The 17442-nt window shown below is 46.7% G+C and overlaps 2 protein-coding genes across 13 annotated transcripts in view; one reads left to right on the top strand and one right to left on the bottom strand.

Moving 5' to 3' along the window:
* The window catches only part of nle1 (notchless homolog 1 (Drosophila)), a 28552-nt gene extending 25219 nt beyond the window's left edge, over positions 1-3333 (bottom strand). Inside the window, exon 1 of one of the 3 annotated variants that reach the window (XM_069911508.1) lies at positions 3312-3333. Coding sequence is in view for 1 of the 3 variants with exons in the window: in XM_069911506.1 (XP_069767607.1) it covers positions 952-972 (21 nt within the window). In the remaining 2 variants the exon portion in view is untranslated. Of the gene's footprint in view, positions 1-951; positions 1083-2720; positions 2827-3311 lie in introns of those variants that run through there. The other 2 variants (XM_069911507.1, XM_069911506.1) reach the window with 2 other exon arrangements.
* LOC138749731 (aldehyde dehydrogenase family 3 member A2-like) overlaps positions 2801-17442 on the top strand; it is a 28913-nt gene continuing 14271 nt past the window's right edge. The window contains exons 1-7 of one of the 10 annotated variants that reach the window (XM_069911515.1): positions 2861-2879; positions 10538-10775; positions 12213-12444; positions 14267-14352; positions 15524-15732; positions 15995-16112; positions 17229-17370. In XM_069911515.1, coding sequence (XP_069767616.1) covers positions 10611-10775; positions 12213-12444; positions 14267-14352; positions 15524-15732; positions 15995-16112; positions 17229-17370 — 952 coding nt within the window. In that variant the 5' untranslated portion in view covers positions 2861-2879; positions 10538-10610. The other 9 variants (XM_069911510.1, XM_069911513.1, XM_069911514.1 and 6 more) reach the window with 9 other exon arrangements.

Here is a 17442-nt window from a genome sequence, read left to right as displayed (position 1 = left end):
AGGCCCTTCTGGCCCACGAACCCATGCTGTCCAATTAAAACCCATGAACAGGGGTGTCAAACTCAAATTCACGGAGGGCCAAAATTAAAAACTTGGGCTAAGTCGAGGGCCGAACTAAATATTTATTGAAAATTTTCAACAACATCTGCATGTTTTCTCTTCTTTCAACATATGTAATGTTAAACTTTAGGATACAACTTTAGGAGGATAATGTTACAGGTCAGGAGTAGGTAGCTCAAGTTCACCCTTTGCTTGACCTGAGGGAAACATATTTGGTCCCTGTGGAGATGTAGTCAGCATTCACAGGCTGTGTCCATTTTGGCCTGCATCAGGACTCAGCATTTCCTGCTCACTCCTCAGGCTCTAGGCCTCTATTCACCCTCGACCCACCATCCCTCTACCTGACCAGTCCTTTACCCAACCTCTACTCACCCCTCACTCCACTCGCTCTGCCTCTACCCACCCCATCCTATACACACCCCTCTACTGCCTCTCCCTCAACCTGTTCCTCCCTCTACCCATCTCTCACCCTCTAATCACCCCTCCCCTACTCGCCCTGCCCCTCCCCTTTTACTTCTTCCCTATCCACCCCTCCTTCTACTCATCCCTCCCTCTAACTGCCCCTTGCACCACCATAACTTCCCCTGCCCATTACTCCTCACCTACACCCTCTGCCCACCCCTGCTTACCCACCCACTCAGTCTTCCTTTCGGCCAGCCTTGCCTTACTAACATTGGCTGTGTATTATCTCTGCCATTAAAGACAATCCCCTTGGGTATAACTGTGCATGCACCCATTGTCTTTCATTATTGTACCATTAGTTTCTGCTAATAAAAGCCATGATTATTTTTTGACTACATCGTCTTTGTCTACTTCATTAACTGGCACTTCAGCCTCAAGCCTGAAACGTTGATTATGTATCTTTATCTTTGCAACAAAAAGTACACTGACCTGCTGAGTTTTTTCAAGCATCGTGTTTTTACTTCAATCTTGAAGTTGTGCCCTCTTGTCACAAACTCTCCCACTATGGTAAACACCTTTCTACAAGAAATCTGTCCCCGCCTTTCAACATTCCAAATGTTTGAATGAGATTCCCCCCCACCCCCTTCTCCAAATTCCAGTGAATACAGGCCAAAAAAGCTGTAAAATACTCCTCGTATGATTACCCTTTCATTCCCACAATCATCCTTGTGAACCTCCTCTGAACCCTCTCCAACAGCGGCACACATCCTTTCTTAAATGAGGAGCCCAAAACTGCTCACAATACTCCACGTGCGGTCTCACCCTTCAAACAGTTAAATTACCAATACACTTAGAACTACAGAACACAATAGCAGATTTGCCCTTTGGCCAAATTATTATCCTGCTTAGTCCCACTGACCTGCACTCGTTCCAGAGCCCTCCAATACCCCTCTCATCCATGTACCTGCCCAAATTCTTCATAAATGTTAAAATTGAGCCCACATTGACCACTTCAGCTGGCAGCTCGTTCCACACTCCCACCACTCTCTATGTGAAGAGATACCCCCCCTTCACCCTTAACCTACGTCCTCTGGTTTGTATCTCACCTACCCTCAGTGGGAAAAGCCGACTTACATTTCGGTTACAGGCCGGCACAGTTAGCACAACGCTGTTCCAGCACTAACGATCATGACTGGGGTTTGTATCCGGTGGTGTCCGTAAGGAGTTTGTTTGTTTTCCCCCTGTCTGCGTGGGTTTCCTCCCACCCTCCAAAAACGTAATGGCCAGCACAGAGTCATGGATCAAAAGGACTTGTCACCATGCTATACATCTAAATTTACTGTTTATTCTCCTCATAATTTTGTATAACTCTATCAAATCTCCCCTCATCCTTCTATGCTCCAGGGAATAAAGTCCTAACCCGTTTAACTCAGTTCCTGAAGCCTGGGCAACATCCTAGTAAATCTTCTCCACACTCTCTCTTATTGATAACTTTCCTACAGTGAGGTGACCAGAACTGCTCACAATACTCCAAATTTGGCCTCACCTATGTCCTATAGTTGGTCAAAGAAAGTTAAAGGTAATTCCCCCCCAAGACAATAACACGGCTCCTCAACGTAGACGATGGCGAGGATTAATTAGGACTTGATCTCAAGAGAGGATGAACCAGGGCGCTGGGGCGAAGAAGAGGACACCCCCCCGACCCCAAGGCCACGGGGGGGGGGGGGGGGGATGCCCCAACCCTCCAGGTACCCCCTCGCTCTCCGTCCGCCACCCACCGACCGACCCCCCTCCCTCCCCCCCTCTCTCCCTCCCTCCCCCCCTCTCTCCCTCCCTCCCCCCCTCTCTCCCTCCCTCCCCCCCTCTCTCCCTCCCTCCCCCCCTCTCTCCCTCCCCCCCTCTCTCCCTCCCCCCCCCTCTCTCCCTCCCCCCCCCTCTCTCCCTCCCCCCCCCTCTCTCCCTCCCCCCCCCTCTCTCCCTCCCCCCCCCTCTCTCCCTCCCCCCCCCCTCTCTCCCTCCCCCCCCCTCTCTCCCTCCCCCCCCTCTCTCCCTCCCCCCCCTCTCTCCCTCCCCCCCCTCTCTCCCTCCCCCCCCCTCTCTCCCTCCCCCCCCCTCTCTCCCTCCCCCCCCCTCTCTCCCTCCCCCCTCCCTCTCTCCCTCTCCCCTCCCCTCCCTCTCTCCCTCCCCCCCCTCTCTCGAGCGCGTGGCCTCGCCATCCCACCCGCCTCAGACCCAACCTCACGCCGCCGACCACTGACCTGTGAGCTGTGGCGATGCTAGGCCCTGGAAGGGGGTGGGTGGGAAGCGTCAGCACGCGGTCCGCCTCGCCAGAGGCGCCGCAGCAGCGCTCCCCCTCGCGGCTGGGAGGACACCCGACAGCGCCGGCGCCAGTGCATTGGTTGGGGGGGGGTGGAGAGGTGAGCAGCGGCGGCGGCGGCCGGGGGGGGGGGGGTAACGGAACGCGACGCGGCGCCGAGAGAAAGTAAGTCAAAGCATTTCCTAACTGGGCGATGGAGGCGAGCGGGTCTCGAGCCCCTTTTGGCCGCTCGACCTGCCGAAGTGTTTCAGCGCAATGGCGAAAGCTGCAGGCAACAAGGGGCTGAACGGCCGGCAAAGCTCCAGGAAGGGCAAGCCAGAGGTGCCCAATGCAGTGGTCTCTGGTGGGTGGGGGGGGAGGATGAGCGATGGCGAGCTCGTTGGGAGCCCCACTAGCTCGGAGGATCTTTCCTGCACCCAGTGGGCTCTCCTGCCTCAGCTCCAGGCTCCTGTCGACCCCACTCATCCTATTTCGTTGTTTCTTTCTTTTAGGACCCCCCAGACCACCCAAAATTCCCAGTCTCAATCCCCACCGTTGGACTCCTTGTCCCGGTTTCCCAGGGACGACCCGGTTTTCATGCAGTGGAGGTTGACTCATGGAAACCTGTCCAGAGGATCTAAAAAAGTTAAAAATGGCCAGAATCCAAAGGATTAAGATCATCACAAGATAAAGGAACAGCAGTAGGTCATTCAGCCCATCGAGTGAGTCTGTTCTGCCCCTCCTCAACCTTAAAACTGTTGCCACCATGAGTGATTCCAAATTTTTGGTCCCTATTTCAAATTTCCAGTCCAAGCAAGTTTTTAAATCTTCATTTCATGACGATGGGTTGTTGATTTTTCCACCCGAGTCCTCAATTTTAGAGGTGTGTACCTTTGGCGCTTTCCGGGAGATTTAATATATAACGAGCGGAGTGGAGGGCGTCCACACAGTCGGATTGTTTGAACGAAAGAAACCCCAAAACTGCATATCTAGAACCTTGAGTGAACGAAGAGAAGTTAGAGGGATTCGGTGGGTCAGGCAGTATCTGTGGAGGGAAATGCTCAGGATGTTCAAGTTTGTGGTCATCCAATCTGACAAATCAGTGTTTCTCAGTGAGGAAAATTCTGTTCATCTCCATTTTAAACAGTTAATTAAGGAAGACTTTTTTAAAGCTCTTGTGTCAAAGGAAACATTTTATCAAGACTTGGGAGGATTGTAAGATATTATCTTCAAATGTACATTGAAACTTATCTATCACATTTTTAACCTCTGGTCCTTGTTATTCATATGTACTTTGATTTGGAATTTATGCAAAACATCTTTCAAATAAGAGCAGAGAATTGCACAATGCTGTTTATTCCAAACCTACACTTTTTTTCTTCTGTTCCCATGATGAACTTTTCCAAAGGATACAGCTTCATACTTTGTTTGCTTTGTTGATTTTGTTTCTCAGCAGAGGATAGCAGATGATGAATCATTTAATTAGTTATTGGTTACAGGAAGGAGAGGCTTTGGAAAGGGTACAGAAGAGATTTACCAAGATACTTCCTGGATTAGAGGTTATGAGCTAAAAGGGGAGTAAAAATGCAATGCCGGAGAAATTCAGCAGGTCAAACAGAAAGATAAAGAGACATAAGCAACACTTTGGGCTTAAGCCCTTTATCAAGGTGTGACCAAAATTTAGGCAAATGTCCAAACAAAATCTAAAGAGCTAAAAAGGAGAGCTTGGATAAACCTGGGTAGTTTTCTCTGAAGTATCAGAGAATGAAGACGCTGTTTACATCCGGTACCGCACGGATGGCAGTCTCTTCAATCTGAGGCGCCTGCAAGCTCACACCAAGACACAAGAGAAACTTGTCCGTGAACTACTCTTTGCAGATGATGCCGCTTTAGTTGCCCATTCAGAGCCAGCTCTTCAGCGCTTGACGTCCTGCTTTGCGGAAACTGCCAAAATGTTTGGCCTGGAAGTCAGCCTGAAGAAAACTGAGGTCCTCCATCAGCCAGCTCCCCACCATGACTACCAGCCCCCCCACATCTCCATCGGGCACACAAAACTCAAAACGGTCAACCAGTTTACCTATCTCGGCTGCACCATTTCATCAGATGCAAGGATCGACAATGAGATAGACAACAGACTCGCCAAGGCAAATAGCGCCTTTGGAAGACTACACAAAAGAGTCTGGAAAAACAACCAACTGAAAAACCTCACAAAGATAAGCGTATACAGAGCCGTTGTCATACCCACACTCCTGTTCGGCTCCGAATCATGGGTCCTCTACCGGCACCACCTACGGCTCCTAGAACGCTTCCACCAGCGTTGTCTCCGCTCCATCCTCAACATCCATTGGAGCGCTCACACCCCTAACGTCGAGGTACTCGAGATGGCAGAGGTCGACAGCATCGAGTCCACGCTGCTGAAGATCCAGCTGCGCTGGATGGGTCACGTCTCCAGAATGGAGGACCATCGCCTTCCCAAGATCGTATTATATGGCGAGCTCTCCACTGTCCACCGTGACAGAGGTGCACCAAAGAAAAGGTACAAGGACTGCCTAAAGAAATCTCTTGGTGCCTGCCACATTGACCACCGCCAGTGGGCTGATAACGCCTCAAACCGTGCATCTTGGCGCCTCACAGTTTGGCGGGCAGCAGCCTCCTTTGAAGAAGACCGCAGAGCCCACCTCACTGACAAAAGGCAAAGGAGGAAAAACCCAACACCCAACCCCAACCAACCAATTTTCCCTTGCAACCGCTGCAATCGTGTCTGCCTGTCCCGCATCGGACTGGTCAGCCACAAACGAGCCTGCAGCTGACGTGGACTTTTTACCCCCTCCATAAATCTTCGTCCGCGAAGCCAAGCCAAAGAAAAGAAGGAGAAGATCAGAGGATAGAAGGTGATCCTGACAGAAGTTTATAAAATTATGACAGTCTTAGACAGGTAGATAGAATCTTTTCGATGTCAAATAGTAGAGGGCATGCAGTTAAAATGAGAGGGGGAAAGTTTGACGGATATGTGCGGGAGGGTGGGGGAATCAGTTACAATGTTAGTGTTTGAAGAAATTTTTAGTTATACACATGAATATTGCAGGGCATGGAGGTACATGGATCATGTGCAGGCAGAAGATATTCAATTTAATTTGCCATGATGTTCACCACTGATGTGGCAAGCTGAAGGGCCTGTTTCTGGAAACAATTTGTTCCATGTTCTATATAATTCTTCATCAAAGGTGAGCTAGAGCGTTCCAATCCATTTCTGGCTGAGTATGAAATTCCAAATAAGTAATCCATTCTCTGATTAATTATGTGTGGCTCATTTTGTCTCGAAAACAACTTATTTGCATCAACAAAAATGTTAAAAGACCACTATTAGAGTCTCTTACTTAAAATGAAAACAAAACAGAAGCTGGAAATCTGAAATAAAAACAAAATGCAGGAAACATTCATCGGGTCATGCAGCATCTATGGAAAGCGAAACAGAGATAGCATTTCAAGTAGAAGACTCATTGTCAGATCTGGGAAGTTAATTTTTTTTTTATTTAAATGTCGACATTCAACATGGTAACAGGCCATTTCAGCCTGTGAGTCCATGCTGCACAATTTACACCCCATTAACTTACACCCTGGCATGTTTCGAATGGTGGGAGGAAACCAGAGCCACCGGGGAAAATCCACACAGACTCAGGGAGAACGCACAAACTCCTTACAGACAGCACAGGATTTGAACCCCGGTCCTGACTACAGGCACTGTAAAGGCGTTGCACTAACCTCTATGCCAACCATGTAGTGTACTAAATTAGTACAGTAAAATCCCCGGTATCCAGCATCTAGGGGTAAAAAAAATGCTTATTTTCTGAAATTTTTTTTTCCAGTTGCTTGAGGCTGCCAGTTGCTTGAATTCCGGATAACCAGGATTTTACTGTATTTAGATATAGAGATGTCGGGGGAGGAATGGATAAGACAAAGAGATTGTCTCGGGTAGGGTGAGGTCAGAGTTGAGCAGGATACACTGTTATCAAGATTTACTGCTGATAATTTAATGGGATTTTCTGCAAAACAACAAATTTCATGACACATGTTCATGAGTTCAGGAAGGGGAAACCAGGAGAACACAAACTAGTCCTTAGCGTGGGGTCAGCAGTGGAGAGGGTAAAGAACTTCAAATATCTGGATGTCAACATCTCTAGTGACTGATCATGGGGCCTCCACATCAATGCAGTCATCAGCGACTATACTTCATGAGGAGTTTGAGGAGATTTGGTGTGTCACCAAAGACTCCAGCAAATATCTACAGGTGTACCACAGAGAGCATTCTGACTGGTTGCCTCACTGTCTGGTATGGAGGTGCCGATGCTACAGAGGGTTGTGAACTCTGCCAGCGCCATCAGGGCCATTGGTCTTCACTCCATTAAGGATGTTTTTAAGAGGCGGGGTCTCAAGAAACCAGCCTCGATCCTCAAGGACCCCTACCACTCAGGCCATGCCATCTTCTCACTGCTACCATCAGGAAGGAGGTACAAGAGTCTGAAGATGAACAAAGGTACAGAAAGTGCTTTCTTCACCTCTGCCGTCAGATTTCTGTTTGAAAAATGAACCATAGACACTACCTCACTCTCTCTCTTTTTTGTACTAATTATTTTTTTTAAATCTTGTAGTTAGGAATTGCAACTGACAGCAACTTTGCACCTGTCATGCACAATACTGCTGATGTAAAACAATAAATTTCGTGACACACGTTTACGACAATAAACCTGATTCTGACCCTTATCTCTACCTGTAGAACAGCAGGTTTTGAACATCATGTCCTTGTCAATTAGTTGATAACTAAATGGGGGTGGGGGTGGGGGGGGGGTGAAGAAAGGGGTGGGGTTTTAATGAAAGCCAGAGAAGTCGATATTAATGCCATCCGGTTGGAGGGTGCCCAGTCAGATGGGGTGTTGTTCCTCCAATTTACAGATGGTCTCAGTCTGGGCAGTGCATGTGACCATGTACGGACAAGTCGGCAAGTGAATGGGAAGGAGAATTGAAATGGGTGGTCACTGGGAGATCCACACTATTGCAGTGGACAGAGCCGAGGTGCTCAACAAAGGGATCTCCCAGTCTGTGCCCAGTCTCTCCGATGTAGAGGGGACCACAGCGGGAACACTGGGTGCTGGAGATGCTTCACTTGGAAGGACCGGGTCCCGAATGGTGCTGAGGGAGGAGGTGTGGGTGCAAGTAGAGAAGTCCATACAACATTAATTGGCTGGGAAATCTTGAGCACCACCAACAACAAAGTTGAACTCCCCTTTGAGCTTCGAGTTCCACCAGGTAAGTTAATTGTGATAAAGGATAAGAACTGAAATATTAATGTTTTATTGCTGACTCTATATGGCACAATATACTCCTCTGTTGTTTAATGACCCAGCAAGACTCTTTGCCATTTCCTGAATCATAAGGACATAAGAAACTGGAATTGCAGTACAATGTTCAGCCCATCCATCCTGTTCTATCAGTCATCCAGATAATAGATGATCTTCTGACATTTTTACTGTACTCCCTTGAAGTGAAGAACAATATTTCTTTAGGTAAGGAAACCACAATATCCTAATCTGATATAGATCCTAATTCAATAAGATGTATTTACTCCCATATTTAAAACATTTAATAATAAAGTTGTTAAGCTAAATAGGACCCAATGACTAAAGACAACTATTCCGTCACATTGAGAGGCTGGGTGGAATACAATGAGTCAAGCAGCATCCACAGAGATTGGATACTGGACAGGAGAGACGGTGAGATATAGAGGGGAGGAGATCACCAGGAGGAAGGATTTGAGGGAAAAGTAAGGAGGGGAGCAGGTAAAGGAGGGATGGAAACCGTTGAGCTGGATTGGGGTGGGGTTACCTAAATGGGAATATTTAATGTTCACGCCGTTAGGTTCAGATCTTCCCAGGAAAAACGTAATATTTTGTTTCTCAAGTTTATCTTTAACTGGATGAAGCAAAGTACAGAAATGTCTAGGAATGGTGAGGGGAATTAAAGTTGCTGGCAACCAGGTTGAGCCAGCAGAAAGAGTGCAGAATTTCCTCCCTAAGTCCTGTCGTGTGTTCACCTTAATCAAAAACGTAACCCTCCTCCTCTTGTACGTCCACTTTTTTATCACACCTGTCATATCTATTCCCTGGAACCTTGAGCTGCCATTCCTAGCCATGCCTGTAATAGCTATAATAACAGTTTCAGGTCCTGAGTTCATCTGTCGGGCCTCTTGCATTAAAATAAAGGCAGTTCAGTCCACAAGACCTTCCTTGCTCCCTGTCCTGCTCCTGTCTTCCTGTCTGATGAACTAGCTTTATCTCTGAATTTTTCTCAACTTTCTCATCTGCCACACTACTCCTGCCAGACAACTTTAAATCCTCCTGAGTAGCTCTAGCAAATTTCCCAGCCAGGATTTTGGGTCACCCTTCAGGTGTAACCCATCCCTTTTGTCCACATCACCTCTGCCCCAGAGGAGATTCCAGTGGTCTGAGATTGAATTCTTAACTCTTGCACCAGCTCCTTATCTGCCCTGTCCTCTGATTCCAACACTCACCAACAGTGGGAGGAATCAGCTATTACATCACTGAGATCCTGCTTTTTAACCTCTTGCCCAACTCCCTATACTCCCTCATCCCTGTTTTCATCAGTGTGATTGGTACCAATGTGTATTATTCTGAATTGTCAGGACTGTTGACCTGAGTGTTTAAGTGCAATACTTTCAAACAGTAGATAATCTAAGGAATGGATAAATGGAAGATCTTGAATCGTACATTCTAACTCTTCTTTCAATCAATATTATTTTCATTAATTGCCCTTGCATACCATTTAGCAGTTGATCCTGATCTGCTCTTCTACTAAATGATGAGATTGTTATCAGAAGAACATTACAAGATATCAGAGCTGAAGTCGCCACATTGGCCCATCGAGTCTGCTCTGCCATTCTGATCACAAGCTGATCCATCCACCCACTCAGCCCCACTCCCTGGCTTTCTCCCTTTAACCCTTGATGCCCTGACTAATCAAATACCTGTCGATCTCTGCTTTAAATACACTCATCAACCTCATTTCCACAACCTCCGTGGCAACAAGTTCCACGGACTCACGACCCTCTGACTCAAGAAATTTTTGTGCATCTCTGTTTTAATTTGATGCCCTTTAATCCTGAAGTTGTGTCCTCTTGTCCTTGACTCCCCTCCCATGGGAAACCACCTTGCCACATCTACTCTGTTTGCTTTGCATTGCTCTGTTCATCTCAAGCTGCACCCACAATCTCGTTCCTTGTTATTAAAGTACGCTGCAGGTGCTTATATTCTATTATTTCTATACTCATTGGAATTTAGAAGAATGAGAGGGGATCTGATAGAAACATACAAAATTATGAAAGGCATAGATATGATTGAGGTAGATAAGTTGTTTCCATTGGTGGGGGAGACCAGAACTAGGGGACATGGCCTCAAGATTCAGGGTAGTAGATTTAGGATGGAGATGAGGTGGAACTGCTTTCCCCAGAAGGTGGCGAATCTGTGGAATTTGCTGCTCATTGAAGCAGAGGAGGTGACCTCAGTAAATCTATTTAAGACGAGGTTGGATAGATTTCTACATAGTAAGGGAATTAAGGGATATGGGGAAAAGGGCAGGTAGGTGGAGATGAGCCCATCATCAGATCAAACATGATCACATTAAATGGTGGAGCAGGCTTGATGGGCTAGATGGCCGACTCCTGCTCCTATTTCTTATGTTCTAACAGACAACCTGTCCTCTGTTCAGATTTTATCTAGGCCTTGATCTGTGCCTGTGGAACCTTGAGCCATCTTACAAGTGTTTTGTGCGAAGTTGACCCATGATGGAGCAGATTAAGCTCACGGTAGCAAGTGCCCGAGCTGCCTATAACCTGGGCAAGACCCGACCACTGGAATTCCGTGTCCAACAGCTGAAGGCACTGGAGAAGATGCTGACAGAAAAAAAGGATCTAGTCATGGAGGCACTCCAGAAGGACCTGCACAAGGTTGGAAACAAAATTCATGATAAATGATCAGAATGTCAACAAGACACCAACGTCCCCTGGAATGTTTCTGAACCTTTCCTGGAATGCTTATCTCTAGTCTATTGTCATCTGATTGTACAAGTACAACCCAATGAAACAGTGTTCTCCGTTCCTCGGTGCAAAACACGCAGACATACAACAAGACATAACACACATACAGACAAACAATACATATGCAGGAGAAATATTCATCTGTACAAATAAATATTGTTTTATGAATATGAGAGTCTCAGGTGGTTAGGGTGAGCTGTTCCCTTGGATGTTCAGCTTTCTCACTGCCTGTTCCTCAGCCTAATGGTTCTGATGCTCCTCTTTCTCTTTCCCACTCTGACCTTTGCCTTTGTTATGAAAGGTCATCAATGTGCAATGTTAATCTTATTCTCTCTCCCCAGATGCTGGCTGACATGCAGAGTATTTCTGGCTATTTAACATTTCCTTCAACAGCAGTGTTTTGAAACTCTCAGTACTAGACTATTTTGGATGGACCAGGTTTCTTCTTGGGTCTTCATCATGCCAACCAATGTTCTTTATGGTGATTAGATCCAGGAGGTGGATTTTTAAAAGAATTAGTGCTGTTGCCAAGGACATGTTTGTGCAGGATGGAGGGACGGTTGTTGGAGTGGGTGGGAGCAGTGCCGGATTTGGCTATGTTACAGACGATTGACAAACCTATTAAATGACCTAGCCACATTCTAAAGGGTTTTAAGTTCATTTACAGCAGTGGTCCTCAATCACAGAGCACCTATGGCATAGGGATTACTTAAAGTGGTATGTAAGTGGAAAGAAAAAGGTTGAGAACCACTGATTTAGTTATAAATCAGGGTGGAAGTGAATACAGTAAACGACCTAAAATCTAGACTGCTCATGGATTGGGCCAGATCAAATTTTCTGATTTTCCTGATTCTCGGGCAATACTTTTAAAATTCAAATGGATAAATTTTGATAGTTTATTAACAAACTATTTTTTTCTTACATTTCTGAAACTTCCGGGTTGTCGCTTGTTGCCACTGTGTGTCTGTGGCCCTTACACACACACACACACAAAAGCCGAGAGTTTTTGAGAAGTCCAGATTCTTGAATGGTCCAGATTTCAGCTGAGAGTCTCAAGGAATTTGGATTCTCAGGTGGTCCGACTTTCAACCGAGAGTTTCGAGGAGTCCGGATTCTCACGTGATCTGATTTCTGGCATCTGGACCTTTGGAGTTTTACGACAGGAGAATCTGGAGGGAGTTGATGAGAATGAAGGCTTAGTGTAAATGAGCTGTTGATAGGCTCATTGGGGAGAGGGGCCTGCTTCCATGCTGCACATCTTTATGCCTGATTTCCCTCACTTTCTTGAGCAGAGGAAGGGAACAGGAACATTTTTAAAAATGACCTTCCTCCTATCTGAATTTGCAGAATTCGTTTGAAGTGGAAATTTATGAAATTGTGGGCATTCTGAATGAAATTACGATGACTTTGAACAATCTGCCTCAGTGGACTGCACCACAGTATGTTTCGAAGGGCATGACGACGCTAATGGATACAGTTTACATCCACCGAGAGCCCCTCGGCGTGGTTCTCATCATTGGGGCCTGGAACTACCCCTTGGTCCTCGTACTCCAGCCTTTAGTTGGGGCCATCGCGGCAGGTAAGCTTCAGTGCCATCAGTGGCCCACCTCCACCAATAGTACTGCTAATGAGGAGTGTTGTATTTACTGAGTCTTGCTGAGGTTGTCCATCATTATATTTTAACTTCCACTGGAATTCTACAGTTATTTAGTCCCTTCTCTGGAAGTTGCATTCTGTGTTAGAACATGATTCTCTTTGTGCTCCAGAAGCATTGGTCCTGGCTTCAGTGGTGAAGAGTGAGTGGACCCATGTCCAGTGCTGCATTCACCTGGGAATTTTAGACATACTTCATGGTAACCAGCCCTTTCGACCCACGAGCACATACCACCCAACTGACCTACAACCCCTGATACTTTTTTTTTTTGAACTGTGGGACACAACTGAAGCACCCATAGGAAAACCCATACATACACGGAGAGAATGTACAAACTCCTTACAGACAGTTCCAGATTCGAACCCCAGTCCCAGACGCTGGCATTGTAATAGTGCTGCGCTAACTGTGCCGCCCAACGCTAACTGTTCTGCCCTAAGTCAGCTCACTTGCACTCATCAGAATCTAGTAACTCAGACTAGGAATCTGGACGGAGGTCAGGATCAGGAGCTGTGACTGATTTCCAAGACCACACCTCCCCTTTCTCCAATTCCAATGAAATATCCACACTAGCACAGAGATTGAATGGGGGACATCCTTTTTGTCTGTGTAGACACACCTTTTTCACTCAGGGGATGTCATTTCAAAATAAGTAATCGCTGTTTATGTCAGGAATTAATTTAGAATGTTACAGAGGGAAAGTTTGGATATCACTAGGATAAGTTTTGAATGAGTTTTCTTAAGCTTCTTCAAATCTGGTGAATTCATCTCGAAACATCATTTTTGGTTTGTATTGTCTTTGTTCCATTTGGCACAATTTTGCATGGTTATCCATTTGGGGGTGGGGAGATTGGGTTTAGGGGTTGTCTTGGGTAAACTTGTACCTCTCACTTTGTTCGTTTTAGATTGGTCACAGTGTTTGAGCTACCGAAAGAAAATAGACACACACACACACTGAGAGCAGTTCAGATTATACAAATGTTTATTACAAATTCAAAAGCTGATACCAAACTACAATATGCAAGCCCTTCCCAACTATACTTATCAATGCTTGGACTGGTCTCAACTGCCGAAGCAACGACTGCACACTTGTAGTAGGTTGTCAGGGCGCCGGTAGCAGCTTCTCCACCTCCCCCGCCCGGGACGTTGGCTGGACTCTAGAAGTTCTTCTTCTTGCTGAGACTCGGAGAGTCTCAAACTTCAGCAGCGGGACCATGGCTTATATTACCCAAGATCTGCTTACCCAAGCACCTATTCCCAACACAGCAAGAAGGATAAGCGAGCAAGCTAGCATGCTAGGCTTCTGTCGAATAACATAATTTTCAGCTTATCACTTTGAATACAATGGTTTATTTTGCATCATGGCTAGGCCTCTGACAGTCTGTGACCAAAACAAGCAGGAAGATTAAATGTTCTTGGTACACAGATGTCCTTTCTTCAGATAACAGCATCTCTGGCCCCTCGGTGGAATTTAGTTTATGTGTTAGAACATGATTCTCTTTGTGCTCCAGAAGCATTGGTCCTGGCTTCAGTGGTGAAGAGTGAGTGGACCCATGTCCAGTGCTGCATTCACCTGGGAATTTTAGACATACTTCATGGTAACCAGCCCTTTCGACCCACGAGCACATACCTCTGAAGGTTGAAGGGGTGTGGAAGAAGGCTTGGGTGGAGCATGACAGTATTGGACCAAATGGCCTGATTTGGCGCTATAAGTCCTGTATTATAATTAGGACCATAATCCTGTTCCCAGGAAATGCTGCCGTTCTGAAGCCATCGGAAATAAGTGGGAATACTGCACAGCTTCTAGCAGATCTCCTCCCCCAGTACCTGGACAAGGTGAGTGTGGCTAGGCCTGGGTACTCTGGTGAGGCCTGAAGTGGCACAGGCCCATTTTCAAGATTCAATTTATTGTCAAGTAATAAAACAGTGTCATATTGCTTTTTGCCTGCTGTAAGGCAGACAGATTCACCATCAGCCGAAATTGCCTAAAGCGCCTCTGACAGTCAGAGAAAGAGAAGCAAACGCAAAATCTCCTAGATTCAGAGTGTCTGAAGATTAGCCTCCAGTGCTTCCGCAGCCCACAGAGAGCAGTCCAAACTATTGGCAACCCGAGCTCCAGATCTGAACCCCCACTAGGAACACTTCAGCGCCTTTGCCAACCTCTCGCATCCCAGTTCCGATACCTGATACCTCTTTAGCCAGTTTCGAGCCAGTCTCCAGTCGTCTGCACTCCAGTTTTCTCTCCCGTTTTCATTCTCTTTTTATTTCCACCTCCTCCAGATAGATCAGCTGTTATAAATCAGCTCCATCACTCATTTGGGACTCCCTCCCTCTCCCCATCACACACTCCCTCCTACATCTCTGCAGTTTGTTCATGTTCAGACCTTTTCCTCCTTCTCACGTAAAATGATCAAGGATGGAGTTGTAGACAGGACATTAAGCCCAACTTGTCCATGCCAACCAAGTTCCCTGCCCATGCTAGTCCTATTTGCCTTTTAACCCTTTCCTCTCCATCATCCTATCTAAATCCAACTGCCCATGCCTTTACCACTACCTCTAGTTCCATATACCCACCACCCATTGCGTGGAGAAATGTCCTTCTAATTCCAGTCATTCTATTTCTCTTTGATTAACATTCGTTTGTTTACTCAGTTGATCCTGATTCCATTGTTATGTTCCTCAAATCAGTCACAAGCACATTGGATGGGAACTGTTTGACTTCCTCCTGACAAATAGCATGGTAACAGATACTTCACGCCCACGAGCCCATGCCGCCCAATTACACTACAACACGTTTTGAAGGGTGGAAGGAAACTGAAGCACCCAGAGGAAACCCACGCAGACCTGGGGAGAACATACAAACTCCTTAGAGATAGCGCGGGATTTGAACCCAAGTCCTCTAACGGCAATGCAGTAACCGCCACACTAACTTAGGCCTCCAGGGTAATTTAGCCTTGGATCATCAAGCTTGATATTTCTCTTCAACCCAGTTTCTTTCTTCTTCAAGGAGCTCTACCCTGTCATTAATGGAGCAGAAAAGGAGGCCACTGAGCTTCTGAGCATTCAGTTTGATCACATCTTCTTCACGGGCAGTCCAGCAATTGGCAGAGTGGTCATGGAGGCTGCTGCCAAGCACCTGACTCCAGTGACCTTGGAGCTCGGCGGGAAGAGTCCGTGCTACGTTGACACGGACTGCAATCTGGACGTTGCCTGCAGGTTGGCCTCTGGCTGAGGGGGGAGGTGTAAAATGTCACAGTTCAGGCAGCATTGCATTAGTATGATGTGGCACACAAGAGAAAAAAGGCAAAGAAAGCTTTATGCATTCCCCTCAAAGGTTAGATAGCTAGCCATGAGGAAAGCTTGGGACACAAGGATTCATAATGAAGGGGTAATCAGCCTCAGTTAAACATTTATTCGTAAAAGTTGAATGGAGCCATCACCTTTAGTTATTTGTGAATAATTGTTTTTCCCTTTCTAGACGTATAGCGTGGGGCCGATACACGAACTGTGGCCAAACCTGCATCGCCCCTGACTACATCCTGTGTGATAAGAGCATCCAAGACGAACTGGTGAAGAAAATGAGCTCCGCCATTACAGTGAGTGTAAAGAAATAAGGAACAAAGCGTCAGTTGGTTCCCGAAAGAGCAAGGTCCAACTCGGGGTTGTTTCAACTTGTTCAGGATGAGTGAGATGCTCGATGGGACAAGAATTTCGTCTGGTGGCTGGATACCCACCCACCTTCTCATTCAATAATCTTGGCATGCAAGTGTTGCTAATAAGGCCAGCATTCCAGCCCATCCTTACTTTCCTGTGGACTTCTGAGCACCCGGTGCTCCCATTGTGTCTCGTCTACATCGAAGAGACTGGAAGATCACTTTGTTTAGCACCTCGCCTCTGTCTGCCACCAACATGGGGACATCCTGGAGGCCACCCATTTCAATTCCCCGCCCCATTCCCATGCTGACATGTCTGTCCGAGATCTCATGCACTGCCAGGCTGAGACCACCCACAAATTAGAGGAACAGCACCTCAATTTCCATCTGGGTAACCTCCAATGGGATAGCATTTGTGTCAATGTCTCCAGTTTCAGTTAGACTTCCCCCCCCTCCACACCAACATCTATCCCCCTGTCTCCTTTCCACTAGCTCTCTCTCTCTTCCCCCCCCCCCTTCCCTTTCCCTCCATCTCCTTTCCTCCAGTTTTGCATTCACAGAGTCCCCTAGCCCTTTCTTTTCTTCTCCCCAAGCTTTTTACTCATCCCTTGACCGAAACGTTGGATATATATCTTGCCTCCTACTGAGTTCCTCCAGAATTTTGTTCTTTTTATTCCTTTGGAGATGTTCGGCCTCACTTCTGACCAATGGCAGCACTTTGCAGCTGTGTACTTTGCAAGACGATTTCAAAATGCGGTGGCGGTGTTGATGTGGTTTTGGACTGGAGCCTCGTATAGGCCCAACCTGGGTAAGGATGGCAGGTTTTCAAATGGAAATTGGGTCCCCAAACTGATGTGAGAAACTGAACAGTTCTCTGAAACGTTCGAGGTGTGCTTCCTTGGGTTCATCTCCGATGTAGCAAATTAGCTATGGTGATGCCCCTTCCTGTGGACAACTCCTTTATCATTGATCCTTAACATCAGACACTGCTTCCTCATGTCTTGTCATCAAAATGGCCAGCAAAGAGTTTCTCATTCAGCTTGTTTCTTCCTGCTGCAGGAATTTTATGGATCTGATCCCCAGAAATCCCCTGACTACGGGCGAATTGTCAACCAGCGGCATTTTCGGAGGATTATGTCTCTACTGGAAGGAGTTAACGTGGCATATGGTGGTGAAAATGACGAAGGGGATCTCTACATAGGTACGCGAGTAGTTGTGCCACCATGGACTCTGGTGCTCCACCTCCTGTTGCAGACAGTCACTGCACTGTGGG

The sequence above is a fragment of the Narcine bancroftii genome, chromosome 14, assembly GCF_036971445.1.
Source record: "Narcine bancroftii isolate sNarBan1 chromosome 14, sNarBan1.hap1, whole genome shotgun sequence".
In the NCBI taxonomy this organism is placed as follows: domain Eukaryota; kingdom Metazoa; phylum Chordata; class Chondrichthyes; order Torpediniformes; family Narcinidae; genus Narcine; species Narcine bancroftii.
The sequence above is the reverse complement of the archived record's forward strand: the minus strand, read 5'-3'. Positions and strand labels throughout refer to the sequence as shown.